This window comes from Brassica rapa, chromosome A10, assembly GCF_000309985.2.
Source record: "Brassica rapa cultivar Chiifu-401-42 chromosome A10, CAAS_Brap_v3.01, whole genome shotgun sequence".
Classification (NCBI taxonomy): Eukaryota; Viridiplantae; Streptophyta; class Magnoliopsida; order Brassicales; family Brassicaceae; genus Brassica; species Brassica rapa.
In genome coordinates this window covers 11,850,532-11,876,770 of record NC_024804.2, presented here as the reverse complement: position 1 = coordinate 11,876,770, position 26,239 = coordinate 11,850,532, and the positions used below count along the sequence as shown (strand labels likewise).

Below are 26,239 nucleotides of genomic sequence, written 5' to 3'. Positions count from 1 at the left end.
TATAAATATTTGTTTTACATAATTATTATATATTTTTAATATTACTCACATATTTAAATGTTTGTATAATTATGCCAAATATAATAATTTTATAGTTTTTATACTGTAAATTAAAATCATCATAAATATATATATGTTGCTTATTATATATTTGTCTTATTGAATTTGCGTTTGATTACTAAACTAAAATTTTTAATGCATGAAACAACATATATGAAAACAATTTTGTATTTAATTTATTATAATCATGATCCGTAATTCATCGCTAGATTTTTTTAGTAATTTTTTAATGTTTATTAATTTTATATAATAAATTACTGTATATTAAAAAGTTTAAGATAAGTTAAATTTTTATACATGTATTATATAGTTTACTAATATTAACCCGTTCTACTAATATATTATATTTTTAGCATAAATATTATATATTTATGAAAGTAAAATATGCTAACTTATCAATTTAAATAATTTTATCATATTTTCTTCAATATAACATTTTTATTTTAAAATGATAGATATTGTTATAAAATTGATAAAATAGGATATAATTTTATTCTTTTAGTAACATTTCATTACTAATTACAAAATTAGTTGAAAATATTTATATTCAATTTATGACAATTAAGATCGTATTATAATCTTTTTCAAGAGATTTGTTAGAATTTTAATTATTTTTTAAAAAAATTAAAAGATATAAATGATATTATGATTAAAGTAGTTAAAAATATTATGTATATTAGCATTAGTGATATACATTTAATATAAAATTTAAATGATGGTCCAAATAAAAATATCACTCATCAAAAAATCATGATTTTTATTTTATTAGAAAACAAATTTGAAAAAATTAAAATAAAAATAAATATTTATTTCTAACAAAATCTATAAAAAATATTAGTAAATGTATTTGTGAAATTAATTAATTTCATTTTATTTAAATTTTCGTTTATAAACGAAAACTATATTCAATTTTAATTTCTAATTATATTTTATGATAATTTAAATTAAAACTAACTAATTTTTGAAAGTAAATTTAAAAAGATTCTAAGAAGATTTTGAAAAGATTTTGTTAGAACATTTTAAATATATTCATTTGTATTTCAAATAAAATAATAAAGATACTAAAATATATAATAATGAACTTATGTAAAATATGATATTTTTTAGGAATGGTCCAAACTAAAAAAATCACACATGAAAAGAAATCATGACTTCTGTTTTAATATATAAGATTAGGTGATCATATGATCAGTGGAAAAAAAAAGAGTCTCTTTTATGTGAAAAATCCAATATAAAAACAAAAAATATAAGAACAAAAAAAAAAACGAATAGATAATAAAAGTCTATTTTGTGGAAAACACAAGGTGAAGTGTTGACTCCTTTTGGATGTTATAATCAGAAAGCCTGTAATCATCCTCCAGTTGTCTACCAGCAAATATCAGTCTCTGGTGGTCTGGTGCGATCCCTTCCTTGTCTTGAATCATTGTCTTTAAATTGTAAATGGTGTCTGAGCGCCCAACTTCTAAGGCGGTGACTTTACCAGAGAGTGTTTTCACAAATATTTGCATTCCACCACTTAAACGATGGACGTGAAGGACTGACTCCTTCCAGATTTTGTTCTCCACCAAAAGGCCATCCTTGAGCTGTTTACCTGCAAAGAACAAGATCTGCTGGTGCGGAGGGATTCCCTCTCTCTCTTGGATCTTCGCCTTGACCATGTCAATTGTGTCTATGCCTCTGACCTCAAGGGCTATGGTTTTGCCTGTTAGAGTCTTAACAAAGATTTTCATAATTCCTCCTAGATTGAAAATCATTACAAGAGCATTCTCTTTTTGGATATTGTAATCAGCCACGGTACAATCATCCTTCGTAACACGTCCGCAAAAGTACAATTTCTGATATTGGATAGGTATTCCTTCCTTATCTTGTATCTTTGCCTTGACGTTGCCAATGGTGTCTGAGCTTTCGACCTCAAGGGTTATGGTCTTGTTCAAGATTAATACGAAGATTCGCATACCTCTAAATTTGAGAATCAAGTGGAGAGTTGACTCTCTCTGGATATTGTAACTAGCCAACGTACGGTCATCCTCAAGGCTTTTCCCGGCAAAAATAAGCCTCTGCTGGTAGTTAGGGATACCTTCCTTATCTTGTATCTTTGCCTTGAGGTTGTCAATGGTGTCTGAGCTTTTGACCTCAAGCATTATGGCATTGCCTTCAAGAATATTTACAAAGATTCTCATACCTGTAAACCTGAGAATCATGTGGAGAGTTGAATTATTTTGGATATTGTAAATAGCCAAGGTACAGCAATTCTCAAGCGTTTTTTCTCCAAAGACAAGCATCTGCTGGTATGTAGGGATTCCTTCCTTATCTTGTATCTTTTCTTTGACTTTGCAAGTGGTGTCTGAGCTTTCGACCTCAAGAGTTAAGGTCTTGCCTGTAAAAATCTTAATAAAGATTTGCATCGACATCTGGAAACAATAAAAAGTACAATTCTCGTTAGCACACACGAATCAAAAGTAAGTGCAGAAAATTACAAAGATTCTAACGAATATTACTCAACAAGAAAGTCACCAAAGCAGAAAACAAAGAAAAATTAACGGATGAGTCAAAGATCCACGAAAAAAAGATATACTTTGAGAGAAGAATTCACGAAAGTTTTTCTGAGGTGTTAGGGTTTGTAAGATAGAAGACTTCAATACAACAGGGGATGTGAGGTTCCTTATATAGGATTTACTTCTTTGATCCAAAACTAAAAAGCAAAAGGAAGAAAAACTTTTTGAGATAAATATGAATCTTAAAATATAAACAATTTATTTAAAATACAATTGTACATATTTTTTTTCTTTTAAAACATAATCGTATATATCGTCTTTTATTATATTGCAGACATGTAATAATCTACTAAAGTTAAAAGAAATAAGACAAAACAATGTCAGCTCTAATTTGTTATACGTGTTTCTTGCAATATTTAGTTGCACCGCATCTTATTGTTACGCGATTTTAATTACGACAATTTTGCTAAACCGTTTTATATTTTTATCAAGCGTAAACGAAATTTATATTAAATTTACTTTCTTGTAAAGATGATTATGAATCTTTTTAGAATAGGATTGGGAGAGACAATTACACTGTGGCGGACCCAGGATTTTGTTAAACCTGGGTCAAGTTCAACTTTTGTATTTTTTTCTTATTTATTATAGTTATATGATAACTATTCTTTTGTTTTGCTTCACAATTGAAGAGGATAGATACTATGTAGATATGCTTCCCAGATATCAAGATCATTCATATTCTACAAGCGCAAAATCAGATTTCGGATTCTTTAGCTAGGACTTTGAGAGCTTTCTATAGAGAATTTTGTTTTGTTGGTTATTCTATTCCAGTCTAGTTAGCCAGACCACCTCAAGTTTGAATAATAGAATAGGCGTTCATTGCAAAAAAAAACTATTTTTTTGTTATATAAATAATCCGAATTGTATCAAAAGTGATATGAGTTTTAATATATTTAAAAGATGTTATGGTTCGTTGAATTCATATATTCAGCAATAGTATCCAATACCCGAAGCTAAACCTGAACTCGATCCGAAAAATCCGAAGTCAAACCCGGTCCGATCTATAAAATATCTGAACAATATTAAATTAGAAGAAATTGAATACTCGAATCCAATTGGGTAAAACCCAAAACATGAATGGATAGCCGAAATATCCAAAAATATATATTAACCATAAATCTCTAATAGTGTCGACTCCCTCATTTCTTCTTTATAGTTCACGCTAAACCTAACCCGTCTTCACCGTAGATTTAGTGGTTCTGTTTTTAAATTTTCTACACCTTTCAATTTTACTGAATGACACACTCTTTTCTAAGGTTGCTTTGGTGAAATAGTGCTTTTCATCTTTGAGTGCTTGATGTCTTACTCTTTGGTTAACAACATATTTTGTTGTTGTTTGCTTAATATTATATTGTTTTTTATCATACAACGTACACATTGCTATTAGATTCAGATTTTTTTTATCTTGATTCATGAGTTATTTCATCCCAAACTACCTTGTTTTTTTTTAACATGTAACTTTAAATAACCGAACCGAACTACTCGAACTACAAAAAAAACCGACCCAAAATGTAAAAATAGCCAAACATATTACATAACTCTATACCGAAATACCCAAAAACTCAAAATATACTGCCCGAACCCGAACGAATATCCGAATACTCACCCCTATTCATCAATATAGAAAACTAAAAAGTGTCCTCTGCAACCCTAGCGACAAAGTAGCAGCGGCCACTTTTTATGCTACTCCGGCCGTCGGCGTTACTCACTGCCGCCCAAAAACGTCCCCATCTCATCTTTCTTTTGGTATCTAAGGTGTTAATCGAGAAAGCACGACGTTTTTGATAGAATGGCTCCGGATCTGGTTCAGAGTGAGGATCTGGTGATTCTTTGGGTCAGCTCTTGGTCATGTCTGCTTGGATGGAGAAGCTTTGGGTGCAGGGTCGTCGGCTCTCATGTGGTGATCGCGAGTTTATCCGTCGGATTCCGACACCGATGTATGGAAGTTAGGCTACCTCTGTTACTCTCTAGAAACTCATGTTTACGGCCATTCTTAGGGTTTTTTTATGCTGCTGATGATTTAGTTTGTAGTTCTAATAATATTTAAAAGAAAAACAGGGTTTTCTCTGTTTTAGTGCAAAAGAAGTCTGAAACTGTTCGGGTTTTCAGCAAGAGATGTCCATAGCAACTTAGTAAATTGTCCCAAACTTGGTTGAGTCTGGGAGCAACGATAGTTTCTGACTTGTTTTGGTTGTAAACCAGATATGAGTAAACAACGTTTCTTCGTTCTCATTTTAATGCTAACAACTATGTGGAGCTTTGGTTGTAAACTACAATTGTTGATCAATTAAAACGAATGTGGAAGCACATAGTAAATAAAAAAACAAATAAAAATATGTAAAAGAACTACTCCCTTCGTTTTAAATTATTTATGGTTTTAGAGTTAAAATTTTGTTTTATTTTGAGTGTTGTTTTATGTTTTCAATGTAAAACTTAATACAATATTAGGTGTATTATATTATTTTTCTCTTGATTATAATATAGTTAGGTGTATAGGTAATGATATTTTTATTTTGAAAATATGCAAAATTAAATATTTTTTTAATTTGTATGCATAAACGTAAAACGACAAATAAAGTGAAACAGAAGGAATAACTAAAATCGATGCAAAATGCCACAAATTACGGTGAAAATTGGGTTTAAGGCAAATTCCATTTTGCAGGAGAAAGAAAAGTTAAAAAACAAGATAAGGATAAGAGTTCATCAAATGGGAGAGCATGCAAGAAGAATACAACAATTCCGAAAACCAAGAGAAAACTTGAATCTTTTTATGAAGATCCCTCCAGTGAAGCCCTTTGTAAAAAAAAAAAAAGGAAAAATCCAACGGATTGTTTAGAAGAAAATGAAAAGGAAAAACAAGTTTCACTCCATATCAATGCATATTCTATATTTTTATTGGTTAAGCCCTGAACCACTATTTCTTTTGATTTGGTGATACATCTGTCCGAAACCACCAAATCTCCATATTTCCAACATGAGAGTTATGGACGATCCAGTGTGATTTACCATGATCATCCAATTCATATCCAACAATAACTACTTGGTAAAATTAACTATCTTTCAGACGAGTAAGTGATTTGTAAATTCACTGCAAAAGTTGAATCATTAATTTACACATATGCAAAATAATAACAATTTGTATAATCTTGTGTTTATTGATGATACTCACTGATCCAATGTTAGTGAATTCGAGAAACAAATCGTCAGAATCTCTCTTAATTTCTCTTCCTTCTCTCTAGGTCTCTTACAAGTTGCAACCGTTTACGGTGGTGATGGAGACGATTGAATCCGTTTCAATCTTAGAAATTCTGTTTGAATTTGGTAGACAAGCTCCACTTCTTCATTGAGATAGGAATCAACCTTCGCTCCTTTGACAAGTGAAGTATCCTTAAAGATGGAGGACATAGACGATTGCTGAAGCGATGATGAGTTAGCGCGGATTTAGAATAGTCGGAGTTTTGAAGGCAGAGTTTCGATGAATTGACAGCGATTAAGAGACGAAGAAGCAAGCAAGCGGTTCAAGCTTATTGGACGACGAAGCCGGTGCTGATCTGTCCGTCATGTCGCGAGAGACGACATCGGTTTCTCTCGCCATTTCCATAATTTTCGATAGCCTGCTAGTGCTAGCACAAAACGTGACTATCATGCACTATCTTTTAGGATTATGTGGCAATGTTTTGGGCTTCGACTTGGATTTTATGTCTATTTTTGTACAGAATGGGAAGCTGAACTTCCTTGTATGACGCCCATTGGGCTTTTCATTTCAATGAAATGAATTATTTGACAAAAAAGTGATTTCCAGAACAACATGGCAAAATCCTAACAACGATTCCCTCATCAATTTTTTTTTTAATTTTCTAAATTAACTAGCATCAATTTATGTTAAAATAACTGGTTGAGGTTTATCTTGGTAGTATGTGAATATATTAGCTTGAAAGATTTGGATATTTATATCTAGATGATGATAATGATGCTTTTAGAGTTTAGTTGATGTGGGCTCGGTTAAAATAAATATACTATCAAATGTCTGACACTGTAACAACGATGACATACAAGGCGGTCCAAACACTATAATAATTAATTTAAATCAGGCTTTGTAGTCTGGTGGTGATTAACTTGAGTGAAAAGAGTTCAATACGGTAAAGCTACCAGGATCCAAATTCCGGTCACTGAAAAATTAACATTTCGACATTATCAGGGACATAGACCAACATGTGACAACACATGACTAGTCTGTACCATTTTTATAGGGCTAGGATATCCATGTATAATTAAAAAATAAAATAAAATAATTAATGTATATGTATTATACCCGTGTTTATCTTACTGGTGATATAATATATACTGTATATCTTAGTGGTGATATTAGTTTACTATATGTACACTTTTATCTTTTAATTTATACACTACAAAAAAACAGGGGGATTTTGATGGCCGAAATCGTCAGAAATTCGTCGGAATAGGCCTATTTCGACGAATTTCTGACGAATTTCGTCGGTATCAATTTCAAACGGCTATAAAACGGTCATATATATTTGTCGGCAACGGTCACTTGGTTCGTCGAAAATTTATCGGAAAATACCGACGGAATACCGACGACCATAACGGTTATATCTGTTAATCGGAATGTCGTCGGAATTTCGTCGGTATATTCCGACGAATTTCCGACGACTACAACGGTTATATATTTTTATCGGAATGTCGTCGAAAAGTTGTCGGAAGTCGGAAAATTCCGACGAGCCATGTTTTTTGGGAAATTCGTCGGAATTGGCCGACGGAATTCCGACGACTTCAATTTTTTTGTTTTCGTCGGAAATCGGTCGGAAATCCGTCAAAAACTTCCGACGACATTGGATTCCGTCGGAAGCTCTGTCGGTATTCGGCGTGTTTTCTTGTAGTGATATGTGTTGTATCCTTTGAAACCTTCTAAGGGTCAATGTCACATGTATATAAAATGAAATCGTTTCCAAAATAAAATATTTATATGTTACACATATACTCAATAATATATAGTCATATTGGTAAATGTATTGTGTAACAAAAATGACAATGATCGAAGAATAAATTTTGGTATAGTCTTATAGATAACCCTACAAATATTGTAATATGATGAGACAAAATAGTGACTCCAACTCCAAGCGAGACAAAATTTAAAAACAAAAAAAAACTTCAAGCGAGACCTACACACAATCCACGTACGGATTCTCAACTAAACATTACTAATTTAAGAAGAAAAAAAAAAGAATAATTTTATGCATATGATGATATAACGATGCGTATATACTAGTTTTTCCAATCTGTGATGCTTGTAGACTAGCTAGTAGCCAAAGCCAGTAAATCTTAACTAGAAAAAACTTAACGACACACACACACACACACACACACACACACACATATATATATATATATATATATATATATATATATATATATATATCTTTTTTTACTTCGAAAAACTATTTTGTTTCTCAAACAAAAGGTTGTATGAGAATCTACACCATAATGTAAAAACCAACAAAACATAAATCTCTATAAATAAACATGTGCAATCTTAGCTAATAGATCATTAATTTGTCTAATTTTACGTCTGTAGATGGTAAATAATCTTGAAAGAGTCATTCTTGGGTTCACTCCCTAGGGTGAATCTCTAGGTTCACCAACCAATAGGATTTCATAATTTTAAATTCGATATCTTTTAAAAAAGGAAACAAAATATTCTCAAATTATATTATGTTTTTAAAATAAAAAAGTAAAAAAAATAATAGTTACAGAAAAAAGAATTAAAAAAAATATATTTTTAATGTTCTCAACAAAACACTAAACCCTAAATCCTAATCCCTAAATCCTAAACCCTAAACCCTTGGATAAATCCTAAACCCTTGGGTAAACCCTAAACCCTTGGGTAAACCCTAAACCCTTGGATAAATCCTAAAATCTAAATAAAAAACACTAAAACTCTAAACCCTAAACGCTTGAATGTTTTAGTATATAGTGATTTTGATTTAGAGTTTAGGATTTATCTTAGAGTTTAGGGTTTATCCAAGGGTTTAGGGTTTAGGATTAAGCGTTTAGGGATTAGAATTTAGGGTTTAATGTTATGCTAACGACGTAAAATATTATTTTTTTGTAATTATTATTATTATTTTTTTACCTTTTAATTTTAAAAACATAATATAATTTGACAATATTTTGTTTACTTTTTTAAAAGATATCGAATATAAAATAAAACAATCTTATTGGTTGGTGAACTTAAGAATAAATCATCTTGAAATCTTACTTGCAGAGAAGCTAATTCCTTCTAAAAGGTAAGCCACGCTGTCAATTCTTGAACCATCAAAAGTAAATGCTTAGACCATCAGCAATGGATCTGTTGAATAATTTATTCAACTGATTAAACCATTATAAAGAAGGTGTTGAATTAAAAAAGAGCATACCTGGATTCACACCAGTTGAATAATTTCAACTAGTTGAAAGAACATAAAATGGGCTCCACTCTTCCACATCTTCTATTGTGATTTGTGCTTCAGGTTTGTCTCATTTTATTTCCACCCAATATTTCAAACTTAATTATTTTATATTTAAATATTTTGCTACAAAATAAAAATTATATCAAAATTCATCATTTTTAATAATCTATAAATAGAAACTAATTTCATTTCATTTGGATATATATAATAAAAATGTCATTTTTATTGTAATTTCTATATTTTCACCAATATTAAACTTTAGGACCTCAACTATATAGTATATTTGTTTTAATAATATTAATTTTAGGGTTTTTTTCTAAAAAAAAAGTAAAGAATAAAATAAAATAAACTTAAAATTATTAAGTTATGTCATTTTAATTATTTAATTTAGACACAATCAATTTTTTTATTTAACTATCAAAATTATAGAAATAAAAATATGAATTAAAATTTATAGGGTAGTGTGTTGAATTTTATTAAACAAAACCATTGTAGTGAAAAAGTTTGTATAGGTGTTGAATTAATAGGTGGAAGAAAAAGATGATGATGTGGAATGTAAAAATGTGTAAATTAGGGTGTTGAATTCATACACCATTGTACATAGTTATAGGCTGTCCCAAAAACATGGTATGTTAGAGTGATGAACCATAATTTTCATACTCCAAATAAGTGATTCTAGCTCTTTGTGCAAAGGTGACAAACGTCTATTTTGGTTCTTTAAGCCTAAAAGTTACTCATTTCTTGATTTGTCTCTCCAAACTCAACCATATCCAATGTATAGAGAGGCAAAAGTCCATGATCCATCCACTAAACAAATACTCTGAACTGAAAGACAAGGCCATCGTTGGCTGGTATGGCGATTGAACATCTTCTTGTTTTTTGTATTCCATTCTAACTACGCTCAACAGTATGTCAGAATAGTTATAGAAGATTTGTGGTGACATCACTAAATAATTTATCATTACAAGCTTTTCAAAAATAACTGATTATCAATAGAAAAATATTCTATCTAATTCCGAGTTTTCTACATTTTTTTCTCGAGAACATTTAAACTGGAATATATACTTATAATGGAAAAAATTAATAGGCATGAAAGAGTTGATGATAATACCCAAGTTTGTAGAGGAGGTTTACATTAGAAATGACACAATTAATAGTTTCATCAGTGTTTCCACATCGAAGATAATGATTATCACACCGTATGTAAAGTTCCTTGTAACCACTAAATACTCTGTTAAAATCTACCATATACGATGATATATCTTCTGTGGAACATTACTTCTTCGAACAAAAGCTTGAAATTCATTTACCGTAGTTTTGGTCAGGACAATGAATATTTTTTTGCTACCACCAAATCCATTTTACTGTATATTGTTCACTTTTATGTAATTCTAACAAAATTTGTCATCTATATTAGATTAACTAATGATCAAACTCTGAAGAAATAAATATCTTTTAGAATAACGAGGTTCTCCAGCATTTCTGTATCCCACTTTCTAAATTTCCCATGTTTAAAATCATTCACTATATGTGACCACCTTCTGTAGACATTGAAATCGAACCGGATGTATCAACTGGGCCGATCTACTCTATACTAAAAGGAACAAATAGAGTGTTTTAAGCCTGTCCACGTTGGACTAAAAAATCATCCAATAAGATATTTCTATTTTGCCATGTCATACCTTACACTCGGGCGCGTTAAGTTTGTTGCGGTGAAGTGATGTAGGCTCAGTTTGGGCTTCACTTCTATTTTTATTGAGCCTGTTTCTTATTTGAGGCCCATATGTATTAGTTTCTTCTTCCTCCTTCTTGCGGCTGATTCTTCTCTGACGAAACGACACAGAGTTTCCTTTGATAACCGTAACATCTCACAAATCCTTTAATCCATCATTAAATTTGGATTTTCCCTTCATTAGTCCACAACTCCCACATTAAAATTTCTATGTACCTTTTCGTTTCCACTGTAACCCCTAAATCTACATCTATAAATATCGGATCTTCCTAGCATGCAAAGTCCAAACTCACACAAACTCGAAAGGCAAACAAATAGACCCACACACTCTTTTTCTCGAAGACTCTGCAGCCTTGATCGGAGCTTCTCACCGTCAAAGCTCTGTTTCTTTTCATCTTACCGGCCACCAAAATTGGAGACTACAGAACGAGGATCAATCGAAACAATGTCTTAAATGCTGTCGTTAAAAATATCTCCACCATTACTTCCTTTTTGTGAATCCTCAACTATGGAAGGTATGTTCTATCCGATCAAATTTATCTGTGTATTTTTTTTTCCATTTTTAGTGTTATTGTTCTTCATGAGAAGAGAGATCAATTTTTTTTTTTGTTATTAGCTTCTTCTGTTTCTCAATTTTTAATTTTAAAATTAAATTAATTTGACGGTAATGAGAGTTTGATCTTATCCAAAGTCTCAATTTTTTTTTTAACTTTGTCATCTTCTTCTTCTTGAACCAGAACTTTATTTTTTTTTTCCTTTTTACTTAGCTTTCTTATGTTTATGTTTTAAAAGTTCTTGGCTGATCTGTTCGATTGGGTTTGTTGTTCTATGATACTGAATGTTTCTATCAACCAGCAGGAGCCAAAAGAGAACTGGCCTCCATGAAGAAGCTTTGGCACTATATTGTCTACGGGAGATGACAATAGTGAGTCTCTTAACTGTTAAGTTTTTAATAAGTTCTCTTAAATGAATTTTTTTACTAAAGATACATGAAGCTAAGCGTTCAGTTACAAGCCAAATACCCAAAACCGAATCAATAGGACATTCTGTATTTCTCTGTTTTTAACCTTTAAGCATATACAAAACTTAACCAAAAAAAGGTCGAACTTATTTTGCAACGCACTATGATCTGTGCAGCTCATTCAAGGCACCTTTTCCTATCTACAGATACACTACATCAAAGTCTTCGATTGATATTTATATAGCTAGCTTTTGGAAACAAATGATATTGATGTACAAAATGATATTGGAAAAGATTAAGGAGAACTTATAGTTTGCTTTAGTAAATTCATTGGTATACATTAATTGGTGGTGCAAAATGGTTCATATTATGGTCTTATAGCAAATGAGTATTAGAGTAAGTGATAAAATTTTAAGCAAATGGTCCCAGCATTAAGTTTTTTTTTTTGCAGGGGAATCGCTGTAATACATTTCACGTGGTGAGTTTCTTCATTGAACCAAAGCTGCTCCACTGAAATCTCGCCTCAAGAAGCTGGGAACACCATTTCCTCCCATCTATGTTTCAGATTGGAATAGAAGAAGAGTAAGATGAAGAAATGACTATCAGGAAAACGAGTTATGTTCAACATTAAACTCGGTGACGGTTGAAGAAGAATGGAAGAGAAGGGAGTTTCAGACTCTCAACTTACGCTGCTCATGCTTTTATCTAACAGGTCACATGGAACTTTTTAACCGTTCAAAAGGGCAGCATCAAAACCTAGACAGATGTTTATTTTTTTCTTTTTTTCTCTTTGAACATCAATTACTGATAAAAACATTTTATGCTTGACATATTCTTCAATGTCGAATTTCAACAACTCTAAATGACTAATTGTGAACAACATTACAACACTAAATAATTAGTTCTGAACAATATTTATATAACAAATATTGTGGTCTTATAAGACAAATGAGCTTGCTTATAAGGAGGCCTGTATTGGTTAGATGAATATGGAAGCGTTATGTTGTCATGTTGCTGTGGTTTATTTATCAGTCATTGCATTTCTATTTTGTTATTCAAACTATTACGTATGTTGGTTAAATTAAGCGCACTATTAATATAAGCATATTTCGAGACTTCGAGTCATTGTTATGCCAATAGTCCATAACACACTTACGAAGGCAGTCTGTCTGATTTGGGTTTAAGTCGTGGTATTTTCTAACAAGTATTCATACCCATAATTAAATTTGCCATGATATCGTAATCAGTAACTAAGAAAATATGAATACGCTTTTAGACTTTTACACCCAATAATTAGGGCCTCACTATTATGACTCTTCTCACCATGTTTAGAGTGAGAATTGAGTGTTTCGAGTTGTTCTTATTATACTTTGTCTGAACAATAATCATTCATCGCTATTACATAAAATATCAAAACACATACAACCCCACATTAACGACACATACATACTTTTAAATTTTAATATTTCTATTTTTCTTGCATTGATCAGGTGGCTTCCTACAAAAATAAATTGTTCGGTATGTAGAGAAAATAATTTATGATGCCAACTTAATAAAAAAATAAAAAAGTTTATTGGGTTCTAATTTCCAATATCACTTATGTCACTTTTGTCCTCATTTAGATATTTTTCTTTTTGATATTTTTCTTTTTCTTTCTCACCTTTTAGATATTTTTATTTCTCGCCATTATAAATTTCTAGATTTATGTTGATCTTGACTTTGTAGCTCTATGCTTTGTTTCCTGCTCTCCTTTTTTTTTTTCTAAATATCCGTTCCTTCTAAAGTGCTAAAAAAACTTCAATTTATCAATAATATTATATACTTATTAACCCTTCTCTTTGCGTTCCCATGCAATCTCCTCCAATCCCACATCTTTTTACAAGAATAACTTGCAGCCCAAACTCCTGCAAATCCAACCTAAACAAACACTCACTTTCACGCAACGCTTATGAGTGGTATTGTTAAAGTTATATTTAAATAAATTAAATTAGACCACGGAAGAAGCACAGCTTAAATATGTGTTGGTTGGGAAATATATCTCTAAGAAGTATGTGTCGATTAGAGGTGTCCTTGATTCAATACATAAAGCCTTCACTTGATATATGTAAAGATACACACTCATTTTATTATCCAAATTATATTTACTTTGGTGTAACTGGCACCTATATAATATTATAGTTTACTGCTCCTATCATTTACGATACTCATTTTTTGCGTGAACAACTACAAAACATACAAATATATTACTATCACTAACCAATACCAAAATGGATCAACAAATCTTTTACAACTTATTAGACAACAAAACGTACGAAACCGGCGCGTAGCGCCGGAAAACCCCTAGTTTTTGTAATAAAAAGCCATTCAGTTCTATCAAAAATTGGACTTATTCGAAGACATAGTTCTCAAACTAAATATAGAATTCGGAATTATTATTTTTTACTCACAGAATTCGGAATAGTTAATCAAACTTTTGTATTTTTTTTTCACCTTTCGTCATCAATCAAACTTTTGTATAAATCCATAGTATAAATCATTCATCCATAACATATTTAGTCTTGACCATCCCTCGCTATAATGTTACCTCAAAAAGTCACGATCTTACTGAATGATAATATAAAGCCATATTTTTGACTAATAAGGCCATATTGTTTTGACTAATAAAGCCATATATTTGTTCGCCTGTCCATCATTATTATGAAATTAAAATCTATTAGAAAGTTTGACATTTTGATGAATAGTATTACTATTATTCGATGTTATAGTTATGTTAAAAAAAATTAGTTACATATTACAAACTTAAATCATCCGATGGTTTAAAAAAATATTTTGTCTCACTAATTATAGATGAATATACAAATATACTAATACGGAAAATTTCTTAAATGATCATTTTAAAATAATTCACCAAAAGAGTTCACAAAGAGTAAAATGACCAAAAGAAGTTTCATTAAAGAGACAAAATACTCTTCTACTTTACTTTATAGATATTTAAACTTAAATATACATAATTATTTAAATAAATAATAAATTAAAATAATTTTTAACTGTTTTCAAATAATAAGTTTTTGAATTCAATTTTATCAAATTTATTTTGAAATCTAAAAAATCTTATTGACATTATTTTCAAATTTTCATTTTAAATCTTTAATAATTATTTATTTATTTATTTTAAAAAATTAAATCCACTCCCAAAATCCACTCTTCATATCTAAATCTTTTAGATATGTTAACCCTAAGGACATAAATGTTTATTTACCCTTTAGTGAAATCTTTTTTAATCATATTGATCTATGAAAACTATATTTGTGATAAAAAAAAATTCAGGATCCAAATTTCTCTATATAATATATATATGCTCATCATATATTGTTATTATGCTGAAACGGCGACCCATGTGGATAGCAAAATGCATGCAAGTAGGGGCAGGCATGAAGCAGATATCTAAAATTTTAAGGATTTGTGATATGCTCCGCTCCACACTGATAATAGATTTTTGATTCAATCTGTGATCTTCCGGATATTCGGTGTTACGGATATATGAAAAATCAGTATTTTTTTCCGGATATCCGTTTCGATCCAAAAAAATAATTTTTTTTTATTTTTGAAAAATATTGAAAGAAAAATAATAATTAGGTATACAATAACAATGTATCATTACAATTTGTTTAAAAACATACTTTTAAAATTTTAATAACTAAATAACTGATTTAGTGAATAAAAATATTATAAAATTTATATATAGATATACAATTATATATTATATATAATTTTATATACATATATATGTATATAACAGATCGGATCAGATATCTATTTTTTAAAATATGAGTATTTGTGATTTATTTTGTCTTTGACGGATATTATTTTTTAGTATTTGCTTTGATTAATAAAATTACGGATATCCTAATTTTTTGGGTTGAATTGAAATGTATAACGGATCGAATCAAATTTTACGGAGATTTTGATCACCCCTATATGCAAGTATGCAATAACTTTGAATATTGCATAATATAAAAGCCGGAGACACGTGTAAATGTAACTATTGATGGACTTTTATAATAATATATTTTGAAATTATTTTCGAGGGAAATCAAAAGTCAATCGTAAAGGTCAGCGTTCAGCTAGCATCAACGTGATATCGTCGAGTCTTTTTTTTTTGACGCTGGTTGTATTCAAATTATAAAGAGAGCAAACCTCCAAAAATGTAACACACACCTCACATAAGAGGATTGGGAGGAAGAACAAAGAAACAATAGAGAGTAGAGACATAAAATAAAAACAGCAAAGGGGGAAAGACACCAATAGGTGCTTAAAAGGCGATAGTTCACACACCCGTAGAGATCACAAAACCACCTGTTAGGGGCTATAGATCATGAGGCAGGGCCTCTCTTCGAATGGTGTGATCCAACCAAGCAGGACATCCTTGAGCCACATACGATTGATATCGCTGATCCTTGGTAACACTCACTGCAATGAGTTTTGCCACTCTGTTCTTCTCCAGTTCAACATGATTCAATGTATAGGTTGAGAATCGATGGAGAGATTGCAAAATTTCTCGAATTAAGTACTGGACCTCAGGAGATATCGTCGAGTCTACATTTTGAGTAATTTTGTCATCTTTGGTACATTAATTTGAAGACGATAAAATAAATTTAGAAACTAGGTTTTAGACATTGCGTTTCAAGTTACCCCTCTACATCTCTCTATTGTCCATATCCCCACGCTCGCTTATAAGTTCAAAGAAATCTAATTAAAAAAAAATGAAAATACGATTTATACCAACTGAATTCGAAAAAAGAATTTCTAAAAGTTGGTGTGTACCGCGTGATCACCATATGCAATTTACATTATATATCTCTAACATAATTTTAACCTTTGCTTACCTACATCAATCATTATGAAATCAAGCAAGAATTGGCGCGCATGATTCATCGTATTGTGAATTTGGGAACACAAATTCATAAATTTATAGGTCTCCCTCCGTTTCAAAATAATACATGTTTTAAGATTTTACACTTACTAAAAAAACATAATAAAACTTAGATATTAATGCATAGTTTTTTGTAATTTTATATTTCATATATTTCTAAACTAATAAAACTTCAAGAAATGCAATTAATATTTTTGAAGTTTACAATTTTTCATTATTAGTCGACAAAAATGCATTATAAATATAAAAAATATTTTTTTTTGAAACAAATTTTTTTTTCTAGAATATAAATCTTTTTGAAACGGATGGAGTATTTAAATTCTCGTAACTCTTAAGTATACATTCGTTATTACTTATTAACAACATTTGAAATAATTAATCCATATTTTTTGTATGTAAACATGCCGACAGTATATTGTATCATGCAAGTATTGACTAATTGTTATACCATCATCAGGTTAGAGTTTTTAAATAATCCGAATTGCACTGAATTATTAGTATATAAATTGTAAAATCGACCATTATCTCAACAAACATTAACAATCATTCACATAATATAAGTTCGTTAATTTCCATTAACTGAACTTGAATAGTACAAGTAGATTTAGTTGAAGGCCAAGGTAAATACATACATGATACATACATGTAAAAATAACCGTAAATGATAGAGTTGATTAGTTGTAACCTTGAGATATAAAAAAACGTGTTGAAATTGGTCTAAACATTTATGTTATTATAAATTTCAGTTTAATTGTCGTTGTAAGGTAAAATTTCCGTTTCAAACTAAGTGTTGATTTAGAATTTTAATGCAAATATGATATTTTTAGTTTTTTTTGGGTTAAACATGGTTAGGTATATAGGTAATAATATTTTATTTTGAAAATGTGTAAAATTAAATGTTATTTTTAATATATGTGCATAAACTTAAAACGACAACTAAAATGAAATAGATCGAATAATGTTTAGATGGGTCCCTCTTGTGACAATAATTTTGGAACTTTAAATGATTTAGCAATAAGAGGAGCCCAACACATTAAGTTTCTCCCGTCAAAAACCTGTATTTTACTTGTTTCCAGCTCTTTCCATTACATTTCCCAATAGCCTTTTCAATATTGTTAGTCTACCGCATTTGATGATGTTTTGACTATTAATAGTAAAAGTACTGTGTTTTATCATGCATGACAATACAGGAGTAGCATATGTGCTTTGAAAAGTGATTCTATGTCGAGAATTTTGAATTTCAAGCGCAATACAAATGTCAAAAAACTTTTTTTTTTTTTTTTTGGTCTAAATGTTAAGATTTATACTATTTTTAAGAGTTTACAATGTTGTGTAAACACAACTTATTACAAAGAAGGAAAAAGAGGAAGAGGGAACAAAGAGAGAGCAATAAAAGGAGAGTAGCATTAACTATAAGGGGAAAGGAACCAAAAGTACAACTCCAGCAAAGATGGTGGGGGAGCGGAGACAGTGGGTCTTGAAAGAGCCAGCAACCTATCTCTCACAGTACGATCCACCACTCAGAACACAGCCTCTTGAGTTGAAGACACACCGGTGAAGATCCTGGCATTACGCTCACGCCAGATGTTGTAAATGATCACTTGATTAATGAGCTTCATCACCGCAACCGCTCGCCGAGCATGAGGTCCAGGAAAATGCTGGCAAAGGACCACGACCGCATCAAGTGTAGCCGGAGGAGTCGCCAAAAACCTGCCACAAAAACGAGTCCAAGTAGCAACTGCAAAAGGACAATCAAAGAACAAATGGCTAATAGACTCATCCGCTACAGAGCAGAGAACACAACCTAGTTGAACGTTCAAACCCCAAGATATCAACCAATCACGCGTTGGGAGCCTACGAAGGAAGGCTGTCCAAGCGATAAACGAACAGCGAGGAATTTCCTCTCTAAACCAAGCCACTGAATGCCACTGAACTAAGGGACTTGGTACACGCATCCTCTCCCAAGTTACCTTAGATGAGAATGTGTTTCCAAAAGCGCCAGAACTCGTTCTCCACAAGTATGTATCACAGCCATCGGTTGCAGAACTCGATCTGAGTATGCAATGTCAAAAAACTTGGTCACACGACTCACACCTCCCGCATCTAAAGAAAACAAAGATGGAAAGTTTGCATTAACGTCTAGTGGTTTTCACGGAATCCTCAAAAATATAACTATTACTTCAAATGAATTAAGCCTTGACTATCAATAAGCCGTTCTTGTAAAATTATACACAGTTATAGACTTATAGTGTTGTTGGGTTAAGAGTATCACTTAAAAAAAGAACATCACTTTTAAATAAAATAACATGGACGAAATATGAATAGAAGAAAAGAAGAGAAGAAAAATAAAAGAGGAATAAAAAAATCACTCGTGTCTAATGTGAACACATTCGTTAAAAAAGTTCCCGACGTTCGAAACAAAAACAATTAAAAACGACTGAAGAAATAACAGTCACAAAGCTGTAAATCAGGAAAAAAATACAATAAAAGCAAAAAAAAAGGGAAAAAGAAGAAAGATATCCAAATATAAATATAACTCATTGTGTTCAGTTCTTCTTCCGACAATAACATAAACACAACACAGAAATAAAAAGATGGAGTTAATATCGACTGTGGCTAGCTGGTTCACTCCGACGACACTCTTCCTCCTTCTCAATCTTATGATCGGCACAATCGTTATGACTTCTCGATTTGCTTCAGGATCACGGAAACATCACCCGCATCACGATTGGTTCGGGTCGGGTCATGCTCCGTCTCCGTTAACCAGAGCTCCGTCGCTTATCGACCGAGTCAAGTCCATCAATTTCCATCTCTACAAGTTTCCCCATCCAGAAACCGAACTTTTCTCAGCTATGACCCAACACGACGTAATCGGGTCGGATCTTCACGTGTATCCTGACCCGAATCCGGCTCCGCTACAACGCGTTCCTTCTCTCTTGGATCGTGTTAAATCCATCAACATGTCATATTTCAAATTCCCTCACGACGTAACCGGGTCGGACCCTCACGATCACTCTAACCCGGATCCAAACCCGAATCCGGCTCCTTTACAACGTGCCCCATCTCTCCTGGATCGAGTCAGATCCATCAACATGTCACACTTCAGATTCCAGCAGTATAACCCGGGGGAAAGTGATTCTGGTAATCACACTGAACCGACCCGCTTCGAAAATATTACGACCCGTATGGGTCGGGTTGACCCGATCGATAATTCAAAATTCATCATCCCGGAAGAAGATAAACCGAGTGGAACCGGATTTGATAATCCAATCAACCTGCCCGGTCTAGCTCGGGCTCCGTCTATCTTGGAACGGGTCAAATCCATTAAGCTTTCTTCTTTCTACAGATCCGACCCGGAACCTCACTCCGATCAAAATCCTGACCCGAATTCGGCTATCCACGAAGACCACAGGCACGTCAGGAGCAAATCGGAATCCAAGAAACCGGTTAAGAAGAAGAAGAAAGCGACGGGGAAGATGACGAAATCAGCGAGCGAGAAGTCGGGCTTCGGTTTCCATGAGGAGGCGGAGACGGTGGAATCCGTTGAACGGAGAAGACCAGATACGACGAGGGTCGAAGGATCAACGTCGTTCGGAGACGGAGAAGATGGCGTCGACGAGAAAGCTTCCGACTTCATCAACAAGTTCAAACAGCAACTGAAGCTACAGAGACTCGATTCGATTCTGAGGTACAAGGAGATGCTGAAGGGAAAATGAGAGCAAAGTTCCTTAATTACCCCTCGGCGGAGATTGTATTTATCCCATGTTAAAACCTCATCGCCTCCGTCTCCGCCTTTTTCACCGACAAGATTCAGGGACTTGACAGTGTATGAACTACCTTTAGTACCCATGTATGCAGTTTGGGTATGTTTAAGTAATTCAGGGACTTGACAATGTATTTTTGGAACTGGGACGTTGTTCTGCACCAAGTTCTATTGTTCATCCAGTTGGCAGATTCCAGATGTTTAGTACGTTTCCTAGATTCTGCTAATTATTATTTTTGTTTGTCAGGTTGGTTACTTAGCGAAATTTTAATATTAATAATACGTGATTACGTGAACAGAGGAGGTTATGAGGGAAATAACATAGATTTTTTGTATGGCACCACACACACACTCCCAAAAAGTCTGAAGATGTTTATTTATTTATACATGAGAATGCATTAAACAGTGATTAAGAAACAGACTACAAACACGAGAAACATCAACAGCCTATCTCGATCTCTCACTCTATTTTTTTCTTTGTGAGGAGACAGCTCAATCAAAAGGTAGATGATCTAAGAATCAGATTCTTGTATGATCTGAATTTGTTCAAGGTGAATTTGTTTGAAACACGTTTACTGATGATTGAAATTTGAGCAAAGTTGCGCCGTGAAGAAGAACTCAGATCATCTCCAACCAAACTTTGCAAAACATTATTTTAGTGTAATTTTTACACATCTTTAATCCAACTGCAAAAATTACACTATTTTAGTGTTATACTAATAATCACCACACTAAAGCATTATTTAGTTTTATTAATAAAATATACAACTAAATAAATGACAAATAAAAAGTTAAATACATCTAATATTCTAAAATCATTTTTAGTGTCAAGTTTAGTGTCGTGGTTGGAGAAGAACATTTTTTTAGTGATGAAACTACACCAAAATATTGTAGTTTTGTCACTAAAATAATGTTATGGGTTAGAGATGCTCTTAACAAGACCAATAACAATTATGTAAATCCTATCTTTTGTACCTTATCTCTTATGGCATCTTCATCTCTACTCTATTTTTTCTTCTAAAATATAGTAAAAGTGAATATGAAGTAAGGAATGCTCTAACTCAACTCCATATCTCACTCTATAATAAAATTTACTCTATAAATAGAGTAATCTATTTGTTCGTTCATCACTCCATTATGAAATGGAAAATATAGTAAGATTAAAGCAAATTTTACTCCATTTTTATTTTTACTCTATTTTAAAAGAAAAAGTAAAGTTTTATATCGGAGATGCACTTATACGTTACGTTTTGAGTTCACCGACTATAAGATTACGTAGTCATGAGATTGGTCCAGCAAAAAAAAACTCTTAAAATGAGGCGTTGTAATAATTAGGGCTTACAATTCAAGTAATCCGAACCAAAACCACCCAACCATTCTTCGCCACGAAATTAAGACCCGGTATACCACGAAATTAAAAAATCTTATAAATTATAACTTTAATCTAAATTATATATATAATTTTATAATTATGCTTTGTTCAGCAAAATAATTTCAAACTCCAATGCAATTCGATTTCGTCTCTCGTTTTCTTTACAAAAAATTATTTATTTTATTTTTCAGCTATGTGCTGCTCTCAACAGTTTCCCCTATCAAAATAGCCTTTTCATAGAAACTTCACAAATAATCTAACAGAAAACAATCTATTGTTTCGTTTTTATTGCTAGCTATTATTTTTTCTTCACGTTATTTCAATATAACGTTTATCCATCGTTCAAATTGGAAAACAAAAAGGGAAAAACTCACGACAGAACAGATATTAGTATTACCTTGTCGAGGTAGATCATCAGCGTCTGGGTGGTGTAGTCGGTTATCACGCTAGTCTCACACACTAGAGGTCCCCGGTTCGAACCCGGGCTCAGACATCATATTTTCTTTTGAACTATGTTTCTTTTGAACTATGTTTTTTTTATTCGGCCTAATCATAGTTTCTTAGATAATGATATATGGACAGCAATCTATGGCCCATATATATAGACAGATCGGCCTTAGCCCATTTCATTCACGTACTCCGGCAAAACGCGGGAAAATGCAATCCGGCTACTTCTCTCTAGTTTCGTAACTTCATAAATATGTATACGACGTTACTCTGGAAGTAGTGTTTGATTCTTTTTCTTTCTTTTTTTTTTGTTACAGAAAACCTTTGTAGTAAATTGTTTCACAATTTTAAGAGTCATTGGTTTACTGGTATGTGATTTTATGCCATACATACCAAACTTGTACCTATCTTTTTGATTTTTGTTTATATGTTCTGTTAAGTGTATGAACATTTGAAAATTAATACCAATAACATGAATGGCATATGTTTATTAGATATTATATTTTCATTTTTGCTAAGAAGATTTTTTTTTATATGAAGATTTTATATTTTACGTTTGGTTTCATTTCAAATATGAAATATCTACCACGTTCCTCGAAATAATCATTATGGTCTGTCAATAGTCGTGTTGGATCGATAATACATACCCATCATCCAATATTTTTTGGTGCAACCCATCATCCAATATACTCATATCATTATCAACTATACTCTTTGATATCATTCTTAAGAATCACGAACTTCTGACTTAAATATAGTAACTAGATCTTGACCCGCACAACGGTGCAGATGTTTATTTTCACGTGTATATATATATATATATTTGTTTACATCATTAGTATTTTTTTTAATGTTATTCATACATTCAAATGACTCTTTCAAATAAAATAATTTAATAGTTTCCATGCTGCAATTTAATTAATTGTTCCAAATCATCACATATATTTGTTGTTTCTTGTTATATATTTACTCTATTGAATTATTAAAACAATTTATATATGCACGAAACAACATATTTAAAAATTAGTTTGTATTTAATTTATTATGATTATGATCCGTAATTCAAAACTATAGATTAACTTTAGTAATTTTTATGTTTATTCATTTTAGATAATAAAGTATTGTATATATAAAGTTTAAGACTAGGTGATTTTCCCGTGCTCATGCACGGATACAAATATTTACAAAGTAATAAAATCCTTATAATTGATTAAATTTTTATTTCTATTTATTGATAAGTTTAAATTATTTTGTAGTTTATATATTAGAAAGACATATATAATATTGTTTTAAATTACATTATTTTGTTATCTTAATTAGATATATGAATTTGGGTTTAATTATTTGGATCAGTTAAGTTATTTTTGGTATGTTGAGTTGTATCTATTTTCCAGTTGAATTTTAATTATACAAATTCAGATTATATATAAAACATATTTTCTCAAATTCCTAAATATGTATTTATAAATTGATATATTTTGTTTTGGCTTAAATTTATGAGAAAAGTTGAAATGTTGATCAGAAGTTCTGTATGTGAATCAAATTTGCAATATTTTAAAAAACATGTTGATCATTAGAGTTTTAGAACGTAATATTAACCTATTCAATTTTATTAAATACTGTATTCATAGGAAAACAATTTGCGTATATAATTAGATTAGAGATAATTACTTGTTTATTTTATAGATATTGAAACTTTCACATAGTATTAGGCTTGAGAATTTGTAATAAAGAAAAGAAAATTGTATGAAATTGTGAGAGAATTTGTTTAAAATAAGAGATTGAATAATTATTCAAAATTAATATTATTTTAGAAAATTTATAACTAAAACTTTTTATTTTAGTTTAGTGCATTGGAGTAAATACTGATTTGGTAACTAAATTGACTTTTTAAAAAGGGTTATTATGTTTTAAATGAAAAATATTTAACTAAAGGTTATTAAAAATCGTAGAAAAATGTTATTAAACAAAAAGTATCACAAATGTTTTATGAAAGTAAGATTTTTATAAAAGGAAATACCTTTTTTAAATCACATCTTTTAGATATCAAAATATTATTTTTAAGATATTATTTTTGATACTAAATTCCTTTATGATATTGATATGAGTTTATTAAGAAAGTATTAAGAAAAACAAAAATATAAATAGATTATATTAGTAATGGCAATTATAAAATAGTTAATGAAATTGAGATTTATATAAAAAGAAATTTCTTATTGTGAAATTACATGTTTTAAATATAAAAAATTGCTATGTATTTTTTGTTTTAAGATATTGCCTTTTTGATACTAAATCTATATATATACATACGAGGTGATTTTCCCGTGCTCATGCACGGCTATAATATTTAGAAAGTAAATACATTATAATAATTTATTAATATTTTATTTTTAATTTTGGTTATTCTGTTATTTATATTGTAATTAACATGCATAGTTTATTTATATAACTTTCTGTTATTTTAATTAGACATATAATTTTGGATATAAAATATCTCGATTGTTTGGTTATTATTTGGATATATTAGATAACATTTATTGTTTTTTACTCAACTATAATATTTTTGCTATACATATTTAAATTTTGATTTTTTTTTCTATTTTTCATGTAGTTTGATTCTTGTCTTAAATTTGTAAATATGTTTTACTAAGATTATGTATAATTTAATATATGTTGTTTTGAAAATCAGATAGTAAAAGTGAACTAAAGTGTTGATCGATTTAAAATTACATAAATAAATATAACAATGATAGTCTTTTAAAACCTTATGCATATATAGATGTTATACAAAATAAATAATTCCAATATTTGGTTAATATATTTATATTATTAGTTGATAATTTCGTATTTATTTAGTAATATGTTAATTTGTTCAATAATTTATATGTATAAAATATTACAATTTTATTGGTCTAGTTAATCATTTTGTGGGTATATTGTGTTACATAAACTCTGTCAAATTATAATAAAACTATTTTTAATTTAATTCAACCAAATCGTATTAACTATATTCATTGTATAAGTTTGGTTTTACATTATAGATGTGTAACTATATTTTTTGATTTTTTTTATTAATTTGGTATATGTTAATTTTTGAAAAATAAAATTATAAAAATAAAGTAATGATATGTACAAAGTTGCATAAAAACATAATCTATATATTTTAAAAGGGAAGATTACTTCTTTACTTTAATATCAAATTTATTTTTCTAAGCTGTCTTTTTTATGAAATCACATCATATTTATAAACTATTTTCGTTTTAAACTTTATAAATGTTTACTTTATCATATATGTTATTTGAAAAATATAAAAAGGGAACTTAAATAGAAAAAAGTAAATTAAATTTTATTAATTAAAGATATCTTAGTTTATGTTATTTAAATTATATTGTATTAATTTGAAAAATAATTTGATTTAAATAAAATGCTTAATACGTTTAAAATATATATTATGTTGTTTAAGATTATCTTTTAAGAGAAAAGATTATTTCTTTACTTTAAAATTAAAATTATTTTGTAAACTTTACTTTTTATGAATTACACTATGTATAAAAAGATATTTTCGTTTTAAAAATTTTTAAATTTTCTTTATTACATTGGATATTTGAAAAAAAGGAAAAATAAGTTAAAAAGGAAAAAATAAAAAAATAAATTTAATAATGATAATTAGATAGATTTATTTCATTAAAGTATCATCGTAATCAACTACTGTGAAGTTACTGTGAGTGCGACACATAAGAAACTTACTTCTCAAATAATATTATAGAGAGGGAGATATATATATATTAAAAACGAAAATAAACATAGTTTATAGATATTTTGAAAAGATATAGACATTTTCCTTTTTTTTATTTAAGAAAAAATATTAATAAAAACTAAACTTGAATTTTGATAATGGAAATTACAAAATAATATTAATTCATTAAGGTTAACAATGTAATAAACTATT

General features: G+C 30.2%; 2 protein-coding genes and 1 non-coding gene across 5 annotated transcripts; 2 read left to right on the top strand and 1 right to left on the bottom strand.

The window, feature by feature from the left end:
• Nucleotides 1-1,248: 1,248 nt before the first annotated feature.
• Nucleotides 1,249-8,394, bottom strand: LOC103845133 (polyubiquitin). Its single transcript, XM_033282749.1, has one exon. It carries the CDS (start codon nucleotides 2,469-2,471, stop codon nucleotides 1,344-1,346), a length of 1,128 nt encoding a protein of 375 aa, XP_033138640.1. The 5' UTR covers nucleotides 2,472-8,394; the 3' UTR covers nucleotides 1,249-1,343.
• A 319-nt stretch (nucleotides 8,395-8,713) lies between these two features.
• Nucleotides 8,714-25,401, top strand: LOC103845132 (pathogen-associated molecular patterns-induced protein A70-like). 3 transcript variants are annotated; one of them, XM_033282751.1, is made up of 3 exons: nucleotides 8,714-11,329; nucleotides 11,673-11,739; nucleotides 12,227-25,401. In XM_033282751.1, exon 3 carries the CDS (start codon nucleotides 19,303-19,305, stop codon nucleotides 20,422-20,424), a length of 1,122 nt encoding a protein of 373 aa, XP_033138642.1. In that variant the 5' UTR covers nucleotides 8,714-11,329; nucleotides 11,673-11,739; nucleotides 12,227-19,302; the 3' UTR covers nucleotides 20,425-25,401. The 3 variants fall into 3 exon arrangements, with proteins under 3 accessions (XP_033138642.1, XP_033138641.1, XP_033138643.1); XM_033282750.1 differs by having other exon boundaries at nucleotides 11,952-25,401; XM_033282752.1 differs by lacking the exon at nucleotides 8,714-11,329 and adding an exon at nucleotides 11,336-11,630 and having other exon boundaries at nucleotides 11,952-25,401.
• Nucleotides 22,263-22,336, top strand: TRNAV-CAC. Its single transcript has one exon. It is a non-coding gene; the product is annotated as a tRNA-Val (tRNA).
• Nucleotides 25,402-26,239: the final 838 nt, after the last annotated feature.